Source organism: Culex pipiens, chromosome 3, assembly GCF_016801865.2.
Source record: "Culex pipiens pallens isolate TS chromosome 3, TS_CPP_V2, whole genome shotgun sequence".
Lineage (NCBI taxonomy): Eukaryota > Metazoa > Arthropoda > Insecta > Diptera > Culicidae > Culex > Culex pipiens.
In genome coordinates this window covers 32905412-32918682 of record NC_068939.1, presented here as the reverse complement: position 1 = coordinate 32918682, position 13271 = coordinate 32905412, and the positions used below count along the sequence as shown (strand labels likewise).

General features: G+C 35.1%; 1 protein-coding gene across 6 annotated transcripts in view; it reads left to right on the top strand.

Moving 5' to 3' along the window:
* Positions 1 to 13271, top strand: part of LOC120430271 (calcium uniporter protein, mitochondrial) — a 252751-nt gene that overhangs the window by 207044 nt on the left and 32436 nt on the right. For 4 of the 6 annotated variants that reach the window (XM_039595400.2, XM_039595403.2, XM_039595393.2 and 1 more), the window contains exon 4: positions 439 to 667. In XM_039595400.2, coding sequence (XP_039451334.1) covers positions 439 to 667 — 229 coding nt within the window. Of the gene's footprint in view, positions 1 to 438; positions 668 to 13271 lie in introns of those variants that run through there. The other 2 variants (XM_039595377.2, XM_039595361.2) reach the window with 1 other exon arrangement.

The window sequence follows — 13271 nt, the reverse complement described above, 5'->3', positions numbered from 1 at the left end:
ATTTATTTTGGGGTTCTAGGCAGCAACGGAATCGGAAATTGAGAAATCAACGATTCAGTAATTTTATTTTGTGTCGTGCTTCCTCAATTATTACCAGCATTTTCCAGTAGAACTCTGTTGAATATTTTCGTAGATTGATTAGGATAATTTTCATTATTTTTTTCTTTTCTCCTAGTACTAATCATCTGTAATTACATTGTAAAAACTATCTGGTGAAAGAAAATTGAGAATCGCTGTCCAAAAACCTAGAAGAAAAAATCAAAGAACATCGCTCATTCACTCAACCAAAAGAACATCAAAAGTCAACCAAGAAATGCCTCTCTTCCACTAAATTGATCACTTTTCGGTGGAATGCATTTCTCTTCCCCCCTTCACCAAAGCTCGAGCAAATTCCTTAAAAACTTTTCTTTCCCTCCCATCTACCACTTTTCTTCGCAGACGTGACCGTCCGATACGTGAGGGGCCTGCCGCACATCACCGTCCCACTGCCAAGCCGCAACGAGCGGTGCCAGTTCACGTTACGGCCCGTAACGCACAGCGTCGGCAACTTTCTGGACATGCTGAAGGACGAGGACCGCGGCATCGACCGGGCGGCGGTCCTCAACCGGGACGGCGTCCGGATAGCATCGTCCTGCTCGATCGAAACGCTCATGGAGGACGACTTTTGGTGAGTTTTTACCTTGTTTAATGGCAAATTAATGATTTTTCAATTGAATTACATTGGAAATAGCATGATTTTCTACAGATTTGTCTAGGCTATGAAATTGAAAAAAAAAAACTGACCATCCCTGACATGTTTTACCTGCTTCAATGTCCGTTGTCAAAAAAACAAAAAACAAAAAAGAACTTACACACAAACCTGCCAGTCCCCAGTTATGAATAGAACCAGGTCCGTTCGCCTCGGAAATGGTTTTCCCAAGAAAAAAGCTTTTCATCGACCGCGTGAAACCGTGAAAATGTAGGCTAGCCTCCAACACGGAGATGTTGAAAATAAAGCAAAAATAAGGAACATGAAAAGCTGCGTCCGGTTTACCTTGACTTTTCCTCCCATTCCGGTCGCGACAACGGCGGAACGTGAGTGGAAAACTTTGAGCAACATTACGGGCCTCGAACAGTGGGTTTACTTACAAACTCGATTTCAAACCCGAGATGTTCAACAAAGCTGTGAAAATTCCGTTTAATGATAGCTAGGTTTTCTAGCCAGACAGTCATTTTTTATTGCCACAAAAAAAAATGATGAAAAGTAAAAAAAAGATTTATTGATAAGAACTACACAGCAAAAAAAAGTAATAATCCTGCTACGAAGGCCTGAGTGTAAAATAAATTTTGCATTATTTTATAAAATTCTTTGTAATATTACACCCTGCCATATGTAGCCCATCCGATCCTCATCGGTATCGTGGACGAACGGGTTAAGGCGCAAGTCATTACTGTAGGTGCTGTGTTTGAATCCCGGCGGTTGCGACTTTTTTTGTGTTTACAAAAAATTTACATGCAATGTGTAATATTAAGTGTCTTTTTTGACATACACAGAAAAAAATCAATTCTCGAAACCGTGAAGTCAGTTCACGATTATGAGAACCACGAAGGAATATATTCACGTTTATGGTGCAAATGCACCATACTCATGAATAAATTCCTTCGTGGATCTCACATTCGTGAACTTAATTCACGATTACGGGAATTGATTTTTTTCTGTGTAGATGATTCGCATGCTTTTGTATGCTTTTTTACCATCGGATTTTTTGCTGTGTAGCGTACTTAAAAATAAACTTATTTATTTACACCAAAACATTATTAAACTTCATTTATAGTTGATAATGCTTATTATCTTGTGACGAAAACTACAAAGCGATTGTAACCAACTTTTGCAATGTTCAAAATAAATTTTGAAATGTTATCTGGATATTAGTCATCTTTAGGTAAGTCGTGATCGAAACGATTTTCGTTTGTTTGTTTGTTTTTTTTTTTTTTTTTTGTTAAAATCATTGTTCGACACACAATTATTTATCAAATCCAGGGTGAGCTAATTTTTTTCGCAAAACAATTTTTTTTGAGACACCCTAGCATGTAAATGTATAAACGTGTCTTGCGAAAACATTTTTGGATCGATTGAATATCTTTAAAGTTGTAATTATTGAATTGGATATTACTCTTTTAAAAATGTAAACCTTGTTTATTTAACTTTTATGAAAAAAATGGAAGTTCAACTAGTTTTTTTTTGAATCAAGACTAACATTTCAAAAGGGCGTAATATTAAATGTTTGGCCTTTTAAAATGTTGGTCTTGATTTAAAAAATTTGAAAATAGTTTTTTCGAAAACCTCAAAAAAAATCACGAATGCTTCATATTTTAAAAATAAAAATCAAACCATTAGTAGAACCATTATGTTGTTTGGGTGAGACTAATAAAAAATCATTTTTTTCCGTTTTTAAATCTCTGTATGGCAATATCTCAGCAACTAAGAATCGTATCAACAAAGTTCAAAAAAGCAAAATATAAAGAATTTTCTAAGTTTATAAAAAATATTTTTTTTTCAAAAGTTGGCAAACATGGGCACTAATTTTAAAAAATGAATAATTGCTACTGTTTTCAAAAACAAAAAAAAAACTTTTAAATGACTATAACTAGAAGACGGTGCACTTTACGAAAATTTCACTAAAGAGTACTTCCAGTTCAAATCAGGAATTTTTCTGGTACTTTTGTACCCGACCCTCTCCGATTTCAATGATACTTTGTAGACATGTTATCCTAGTCCTATATGACCAATTTTGTGTATCTGGAGCCAATAGTACTCGAAAATAACATTTGAGGAGGGCGTAAGGTATTTAAATATTTTTGTATTTTGTAATTTAAAAATTACTGTATCTCAAAGCCGTTGCGTTGTATCAAACAATGGTCAAAGACAAACTTGTAGGAAATTGGACGGGCTTTCTGAAAAAAAATACACTGAAACAAAAATACACGCCACATCAATGAGATTTTTTAATTTTTAAGAGGCAGTTTTTGTAGATTCTGCTCGGTTTGTTCTAGAGGTCGTATCGAGGTGCTCCGATTTGGATGAAACTTTCAGGGTTTGTTTGTCTATACATGAGATGAACTCATGTCAAATATGAGCCCTCTACGACAAAGGGAAGTGGGTTAAAACGGGCATTGAAGTTTGAGGTCCAAAACACATGAAAAATCTTAAAATTGCTCGCATTTCCGTAAAACTTCATCAATTTCAACTCTCTTTGATGCATTCGAATGGTCTTTTGAAGCCCTTCAAAATGTGCTATAGACATCCAGGATTGGTTTGACTTTTTCTCATAGCTTTTGCAAATTACTGTTGAAAATGGATTTTTTTAAAACCTTAATAACTTTTGGCAACAGCCTCCAACACCCATACTCCCATAGGTCAAAAGTTAGGAAATTTCATGGACTATAAGCCTATGGTATTAACTTTTTGGCCAATCGCAGTTTTTCTCAAAGTTTTACGATTTTCTAGAACAAACATTTTACAATGTTAGTTTTTGCCCTGTAGGCCAAGAAGACGGCATTTTTTGGTCTCAATTTTGTCATATTCGGAATCCTCAGACAATTTCACGTAAGTTAGAAGTATTGGAGTTGTAATTTTGATTTAAAAAATAATTAAATAAAACATTATTGAAAAAAGAAAAAGATCTTATTTACCCTATGATCAATACGTCAAATGCTGTATCAAGTAGGCGAAATCCTGTTTTACCCCCAATCCAACAAATTGTTAAAAAATGTTTTAATTAATTCTAAATGGTATTTTTTCCAATCAAATTCAAAATTCCAACACCTCAATCTAATGTAAAATTTTCTGAGGATTCCGAATATGACAAAATTGAGACCAAAAAGTGCCACTATGGCGGCCTACAGAGCAAAAACTAACGTTGTAAAATGTTTGTTCTAGAAAAATCGAAAAACTATGAGAAAAACTGCGATTGGCCAAAAAGTTAATACCGTAGGCTTATAGTCCATGAAATTCCCTAACTTTTGACCTATGGGAGTATGGGTGTTGGAGGCTGTTGCCAAAAGTTATTAAGGTTTTAAAAAAATCCATTTTCAACAGTAATTTGCAAAAGCTATGAGAAAAAGTCAAACCAATCCTGGATGTCTATAGCACATTTTGAAGGGCTTCAAAAGACCATTCGAATGCATCTAAGAGAGTTGAAATTGATGAAGTTTTACGGAAATGCGAGCAATTTAAAGATTTTTCATGTGTTTTGGACCTCAAACTTCAATGCCCGTTTTAACCCACTTCCCTTTGTCGTAGAGGGCTCATATTGGACATGAGTTCATCTCATGTATAGACAAACAAACCCTGAAAGTTTCATCCAAATCGGAGCACCTCCATACGACCTGTTTCACATCGGTGAAAAACTCGCTCTTAAGTCTAAAACTTAAATTTAAAGGTGATGTCACGAATTTTTTTTGTTCAAAATTTTTGAGGAAATAGCCTAAAATGTTACCAAAAGACTGACGAAAAATGCAGGATGGTATGTCTCTCCTAAAAAAAGTACAAAAATCATTTACTAAAACTGTTTTTTTGATAAGTGGTCTAAACGTCAAAATTTTTAAAAACCAGTAAAGGGGATCGATTTTCCAGACAAATTTACATAAAAGTCTCCATATTGACCATTGTCCTATGGCCAATCCTTGGGAAGATACAGCGGTTTTAAAAATAAAAATGTTGAAAAAACGTTTTTTTGTTGTTTTTGGCAATTTCTATATGACAGACTTGGTTTTTCAGTCTCGTAAATATATTTTTACCGGAAAGCTCGTCCAATTTCCCATAAGTTTGCCTTTGACAGCTTTTGGTAACATCTTAGGCTATTTCCTCAAAAATTTGGAACGAAAAAAATTCGTGACATCACCTTTAAATTTATGTTTTAGACTTAAAAATCAAAAAATCTCATAGATGTGGCGTGTATTTTTGTTTGAGTGTATTTTTTTCAGAAAGCCCGTCCAATTTCCTACAAGTTTGTCTTTGACCACTTTTTGAAAAATATTTAAATACCTTACGCCCTTCTCAAATGTTATTTTCGTGTACTATTGGCTCCATATACACAAAAATTGCTTATATAGGCCTAGGATAACATGTCTACAAAGTTTCATTGAAATCGGAGAGGGTCGGGTACAAAAGTACCAGAAAAATTCCTGATTTGAGCTGGAATTGCTCTAAAGTTTGTTTTATAGCAAATTCAATTTTACATCGAAAATGAAGTTCATTTTTTTTGCGATCAGTATTTCGATTTTTTGTAAAAATCAGTATTGATTAATAATAGTTCATAACTCGGTAAAAGATTTTTTGTCCGTTCTGGAAATTTCTAAATAGTTGGCATTTGATGCCCCCTGAACCTTTTAGGAAATGAAAAAAAATAAACATAGCGTTTTTCTGCAAATCAAGTTTCAGTAACAAAAAGTGAAATTAATAATCTCGAAAAAAAAATTTACAATGTATTATTTTTTTAGTGTAGTCCTAATCCATACCTACAACTTTGCCGAAGACACCAAATCGATTAAGAAATTCCTTCAAAGATCATTTTTGCATGGACAGCCGCCATATTTGTATGGAAAATTATATGGACAAACTAATGATGCCAAATGGCTTTTTTGGGCATACCGAAGGCACCAACAATTTTTCAGTCGGATTTAAAAATGCAACAAAAATCGAATGACCGAAATCTCAGAGAATTGCTCATAGGCATTATCAGTAGAACAAATTTTATATAAAATGTGAAAACTTTTAATACGAACTTCGAATCCAGTTTGAAATGAAATTTAAACTGATATTTACATAAACAAAACTAGTTTCAACAAAATTCAAGCAAAATTTCGACTTTAAATATTTTTTCTTAAAATTTACATGTATTTTGTTTTCAAAAAAACCTTATAAACTTAGTTCATCAAATATAAACATTGATTTCTTTTCCTAAAAACTATATCAGCAACCTTATTGACGGTACATTTGACGTAAAAATTAAATTTGAACACTTTAAATCTGATTTTAACAAGAAAAGCTATAGACTTTGATAGTCATATATGACTATCAAAGTCAGATTTCAAAATAAGCATTTTTATCGCAACTTTTTTTTAAACACTATTGAAAAAACTTTTTTTTTTCAAAAAAAGTGTATGCACCTTGTGTGGCCTACCCCAGTACATATTTTAAAATAATAGTCTTGAAAAAACCTTACCAGTTCGAAAATTTTCAAAAAATAAATTTAAATCCTATCCATTTCTCCCCAGTTTATGGTACGTATTTTATTTATGTTGTAGGGGAAAATCCAGTTTAAAATTAATTATTATTTTTTGGATGCAAAATAATAATTGCAAACCGAAAAGGGCTTGAAAAACTTTGTTGAAGTTGGTTGCTGAGACACCAAAAACGAAAGCTATGGGAAACATTTCTAACCTTTTCAATACAAATATTTTTAAATAATTTATTCAAGCCTTGCACTTCGGAATGTTAAAAAAAGTGTTTCGACCCCGATAAAATAAAATTCATTCACTGACAATTTTTTTCACAAAATATTGGTTAGTATTTGTCACTCTTTTCACCGACGAAAGGAAAGGAAAAACCAGCATTTTTGGACATTGTTAAGGTAGTTCACTACCTAAGCTTGCTTCCATTTTTTTTTTGCTCTCCTACGTGACATGTATGAAATTTTACTTATTCCATGTCCTTGGGCTTTTACCTCCTTTGGGGTGTCGTTTTTCTTCCGAATGTTTATGTCACTAACAACGAAAAATGAAAAGAAGGAAGTGCGGTGTTGTATGTGTGTGTGTGTGTATTTTTCCTCGGACCGAATAGTAGTTCCTTCTTTCGGGGGCAGGTCTGTGTCTTGCACAAAATACGGCAAAATTTATATTTATGTGAACCACGTGAAGGCGGCACACCCTCCTTAGGCACCTAAAGGACACTAAACACAACCATTCAACAGATCGTAAATGGGCAGCGAACGATGGAGGTGAACTAGCTTAAAGGTGCTTCTGGTTTTTTAAACATGCCTACTTTTACATGTTTTTAATAATTTATAATTTTTTATACCGACACAACTGTCAACGTAGCGGCATTAATTGTCAGAAGAAATCGAAAGGAAAACTTTTTAACGACTCCACTTGAAAAAGTTCAAATCCAACATCAACCTCTTGGGCTCAATTTCTCAAGCAGAAAACAAAAAACAACAACTCAATATCGTTTCCACCTCGCTTGTCCGCGCTAACGTCACTTGCAAAGATAAAACCGGCTTAAGAGGGAAGATAGCAGAGCTCCACCACCAGAAATAACAAACTTCTTAACGTCCGTGATGGCGATTGATAGCCCCACACCCGCCCCCCAACACACAGGCTTCTTTGACGCCATCGTCAGAAAAAGTTTCTGGTCGTTTTCACCAACTCTTCAAAATCCACCCAATCATTTGTCCATCCCTGGAGAGGACGCCGGAGCAAATAAGAGATGAAAACATTTGCGAACGCGCACTACCACACCCAGATTGAGTTTATCTTTTTTATCAGCTCGCTAGAGGCGATGGCTGCAGATATTTCTGATGATGAGTGCCTCTCGTCGCCTTTCGACAGACACGAGTTTTTTGCTCAAGTGGAGACACTTTGGGCTGGCAAATCTGTGCAGAACCCGGTACTTATGGGTCGGAATTGGGGCGGAATAAGCTGAATCCGTACTTAAATTTTGTTGTTTTGCTTCTTTCCTGCAGTTTTCTTAACCAGATTATTCGCAGATTTATCATACAACAGATTTTAAGGTGAAACGGGAAGGCAGCACCATTTTGACGACTCGAGTTTTTTGAACTTCTTTAAGAAAAATTCCATAACTAAACCAAGTTCTGTCTGTTGCAGACGATAAATATAAAGATAGCGAGCAATCTGTCGTGTTCAGAAATTGATTACAGCTGAACAGAAGTTGTCAAGAACTGGCGTACAGTTTCACTTCAAAGAATCGCCGAAAGAAAAAGATTTGAAACTGTCGAGTGATTCTCTAGAAATTTCCTATGAATAAAACACATTTTTAGTGATCATAGTTTTCCATCCAAGGCTCCATCCCATTGAAATACAAAATGGGCATGTTGAATATTTGAAAATATATTTTTCTTGAAAATTGAATATCTGATCGATTTGGGGACTTTAGGTTATGATAAGGATTTTTAAGAACAAATAGGTACCGTCAACTGGGGTGAATCGGGACTACAGTCTGAATAGGGACAGCTTTTTTTAGAGCACTTGAAAGCATGAAATCAGGGAAACAATGCACTTTTTTTGTTTTTCTGTTTCTGTGTCTGTTCTATCTCAAATTTGTCAAAAATATCCAAATATTGTACAGTAACAAGACTAAAACAGCTATCCCAAGTTGCCCAAGAGAACATTACACGGAAAATTCACGATTTTTTATTTGACTTTTTTTACTAAAAATTTAATTCCTAAATTTTAGATTTTTTATATGTTCAAGAAAACTCAAAGTCATCTTTCGTTCTACAGCAAAATCTGTTAACGGAGATACGACATTTGAAAAAAATGTGATTATTGTAAAAAAAAATCAAAAATATTTTTCAAATGCAAAATCAAATTTGCAATCAAAACCGACTCTACAACTTTTTTGGAAAATTGCACCGTTTTCCAATTTATGCTTTTTAGAGTTTTTTTTTGCCCTAAAAGGACCTAATAAAAATAATTTATAAATAAAAAAAAATGTACAGTCGTCCCACGAAAATTTTGTTTTTTTGCGAAAAAACTTTCCGTCAATACCTCGATATTTTCAAAACTAATCATTGGAAAGCAACTGTACGCCTGAGAAATGCATTTTAAAACACTTTTTTCATCCAAATGTTGAAACCTAGGCTTGTAATTTCAGGCTCAGTGCTTAACTGAAGCAAAGAGCTTATGGGATTTTGGCTACATGGAGACATCAGAAATAATCGTATGAAAAATCGTACTAACATAAAAAATTATAGTGTTATTTGGAATCGGGATGATGTCAGCTTTCGATTGCACTTATAATTACATTAAAATTTTCACAAAATACTTATTTTTCCTAGATTTTGAAAATGCAATGTCAATGGAAAAAATATTCAAAATTATTGTTATTGTTCGGGATTTTTCATACATTTCGAAAAAATGCTGAAAATTTTCACAAAACTTAGTACTTTTGAAAAAAAAATACTCAAAATTTTCGTTTTTTTTAAATATGGATATCAAACGATCGGAATTTTTTCATACATTTTGAAAGTTGTAACAAAAAAAATTCAATATTCTTAAACTTTTCACAAAACTACGTAGTTTTGAAAAAAACTAAAAAAATTATTTTTTCATTTGTTTTATATACAATTTGAGTGTAATAACAACATTTTTTGAAAATACTCTAAAATTCACAAAACTACGTATTTTCGGAAAAATACTCAAAGTTTCAGTTTTGTTTTCAATATGGGTATCAAATGATTGGATTTCGAAAGTTGTAACACAATTTGTTGAAAATACTCAAATTTTTCACATAACTACGTACTATTGAAAAAATGCTAAAAATTTCAGTTTTTTATAATATGAGTATCAAATGATCGAGATATTTTGATAAATTTTGAATTACAACATTTTTTTTTAAATACTCAAAATTTTCACAGAACTACGTATTTTCCAAAAAATACTCCAAATTTTGAAGCTTCAAAAGTTATTACATTCGAAATGTTTGAAAAAATCCGATCATTTGATATCGATATTGCAATAAGAAAAAAAAATGAGTTTTTAGAGCTTAAAAATTGCAGTATCAAAATACAGAAAAATACGTATTTTTGTGAAAACTTTCATGTAACTAAAATTGCAATGGATAGCTGCCATCATCCCGATTCCAAAACACTATATTTTTTTATGTTTGCATTATTTTTTATTCGATTATAGCCAATTCTACCGTATAGCCAAACTCGCATGAGCTCTGTGCTTCAGTTGGGCACGCCTCGGTTTTGCATCCCTCGTATGCGGTGCTAAACCGAGGCATAACTGTATTCCAAAATTTGTAAACTGAAAAATCACGTTTTTTGGGAATTCGACGATTAGTACCTAATACAAAGTCCAATACAAAAATCGTAAATTTTCCGTAGACCTATTTTCAAATCATTCATAAAATCCCTCTTCAAGATACTCAATTCAATTCAGTTCAATTAATTTTATTAGTAAATAATCAAGTCACAGTCACGATCATTTTTTAAATTCATCATCAGCCCACTGCGAGCTTGGAATTGTTTCTGCCAGCAAGAGCTAAAAACTCGGAACGCTGAGTTGGTCGATGGAACCGCTCAGCCGCCAGCTGCTGCAGCGTTCGAGCTCGAAGTCTTCGGAGGTTGGCGGGACGCTGGCGCTTTCTTCTGCTTGTCCTGCTCCTCGAGGTACTTTTTCCACGCGGCACAGCCATGGAAATTCGCCGTGTGGTTTCCACCACAGTTCGCGCACTTGACACGCGCTTTGTGCTGCTGGGTGTTTTCCCCCAGCTGGTCTTTCCACGGAAGACTGCACCTTTCTGTGAAGTGGGACTCACCGCACTTTACGCACCGGGATGGGAGATTACAGTTTCTGGAACCGTGTCCGAATTGGGTTGGGTCGGCCGGATTCTTGGTGTAGCCGCCCAGCGCTTTGATCCGTCATAGGTGCTGGATTTTGACGGACCCACGATTGAAGTACAGGAGGTCAATCATAACAGAGAAATATCTCAAGCCAACCCTTGATTTCTTAGCAGATTGCGGACAATTTTCTCTTAATCGGCTATACAAGGTGCACGTACCTGTGACCGTTTTCGATTTCGATAGCACCTTTATCTCTCGAGACTTGACTTGGACGCCCGCCCTTTGACCTTCTCTGCCGGGTCAAATGTAAAAAACTGGAAGTTTCGCCACTTCAACTTCTTGACCACCAGGTCGAAATTCTGTTTTTACGCGTAATCATGTTCACAGAAATTTTACATTTTTTAGACAATATTGGAGTCCCTCAAGCAACTCGTCAACATCGTCCACCAACAAAAAAATAAGGTGGTCGTCGTTCCTTCTGAGGGTTACAATTTTTCTTCTTTTCTTGCTTGCGAGTAATTCCTGCTCAAATCAGGTTTTTTTCTGGTACTTTTGACCCCAACCCTCTCCGATTCGATGAAACTTTGTAATTTTGTATTTTGCAATTTAAAAATTACTGAATCTCGAAGCCGTTGCGTCGTATCAACAAGTGGTCAAAGACAAACTTGTTGGAAATTGGACGAGCTTTCGGGAAAAAAATACACTGAAACAAAAATACACGCCACTTATATGAGTTTTTTGATTTTTACATTTAAATGTAATGTCACGATTTTTTTTCGTTCAATATTTTTGAGGAAATAGCATAAGATGTTACCAAAAGACTGACGAAAAATGCCGGATGGTATATCTCTCTTAAAAAAATACTAAAATCATTTACTAAAACTGTTTTTTTTTTTGAAATGTGGCGTAAACGTCAAAAATTTTCGAAAACCGGTAGTGGGAATCGATTCCCCAGAACATTTTACATAAAAGTCTCCATATTGACCATTGTCCTATGTCCAATCCTTGTGAAGTTACAGCGGTTTTAAAAATAAAATGTTGAAAAAATATTGTTTTTGGCGATTTAAAATATTTAAATATTTTTACCAGAAAGCTCGTCCAATTATCCATAAGTTTGCCAGTGACAAAGCAGCTTTTCAAAAAAACAGTTGTAGTAAATAATTTTTGTATTTTTTTAGGAGAGACATACCATCCTGTATTTTTCGTCAGTCTTTTGGTAACATTTCCTCAAAAATTTTGAACGAAAAAAAATCGTGATATCACCTTTAAATTTAAGTTTAAGACTTAAAACAAAAAAAAATCTCATAGATGTGGCGTGTATTTTTGTTTCAGTGTATTTTTTCAGAAAGCCCGTCCAATTTCCTACAAGTTTGTCTTTGACCACTTTTTGATACGACGCAACGGCTTCAAGATACAGCACTGCTGCTAACATTATCGGTGTTGTTTTCTTCTCCACTCAGCATCTCATATTCGTTGCTGGTGAGAACGTTGGAAGTGGTTGATGTGGTAAACAAAAAATCGAATGTTTTTCCAAGTGTTTTAAAACCTTTTTATGAAAATCCAGAAAACTGCCTACAACTAGAAAACATATTTACATTAGAAGTAGAACCTTTTCATGTTTGTCGCTCAGTATCAGCTAAATCCATCACCAAACAAACACCCAAAACAAATTCAAAGCATCTCTCTCGAAATACCACAAAAAAATAAAGCGCCCAACTAATCTAATAAAATCAACTAATCCATTCCATCACTCCCAACAGCAGTGCTCCAGGTACACAAAAACCACCGGAATTCGTTCAACTTAAGTAGGTGTGCCATAAGAAAAATATCCCTCCTCCTGCTCACGACAACTTAGAACCGAGTCCGGAAAGAAGCTTAATTAAACAATTTTCCGACTTTCCCTGCTTCCCCAGGAGGAATCGTCTTTTTCATCGTCTCTCTCTTGGCTATCCCGATCCGGGCAAAGAACATTAGTGGCATTTGTTTCCCACCAGGAAGGTAGACCGGCGTTGTGGACGAAGTCAGAGCTCCGGTTCTGATTTACGGTCATTTGAATTCGTCCGTCGCATGCAGGAGTGCGAAACTTAATTGAATTTCCCTTCTTTGAGGGTGCGGAAAAGGGGAGGAAAGTTTTCGGGCATTTTGAAACGATCAACTCAAACAAAAGCTGCTACTCCGTAGTAAATCGACCTAAATTGGCCAGCTCAAGCTTGGCGTGTTGGTTTTTGGAAAATTGGGAAAACTTGGGGAAAAAGGCGTCATGACCCTTTTCCCTCAAAAGGGGTTTCCAATCAGGAGGCTCAAATCGGAATCTATCTCTAATGAATATGACAAATGGCTGCCACACGGCAGGAAAATGGCAAAGCCTCTTTCAACGCTGTCGTCTTGGAAGAGCTTACGGATTGACTTGTAGCAACAACAAAAGGCGCACACGACACAAAGTCGCCTTGCAGAGACGATTAAAGAAGCTTTGTGCGCTTGGCCAAGTGGAAATGCAAAAGAAAATCGCAGAGAAAAAAAAAAGAACTCCTTCAACTTTGCTCAGGACACGACTCACTGCAAGAAAAAATAAAAAAGAAACCCGCATAACGCGAAACCATTCTGTTTGCGATCTAATGGCGCTCACGACCCCATACCGAGAAGCAAAAGCTCATTTAAATATTGTATTTTGCGGTATGTTTTCGCAACCCACTCTCTCGC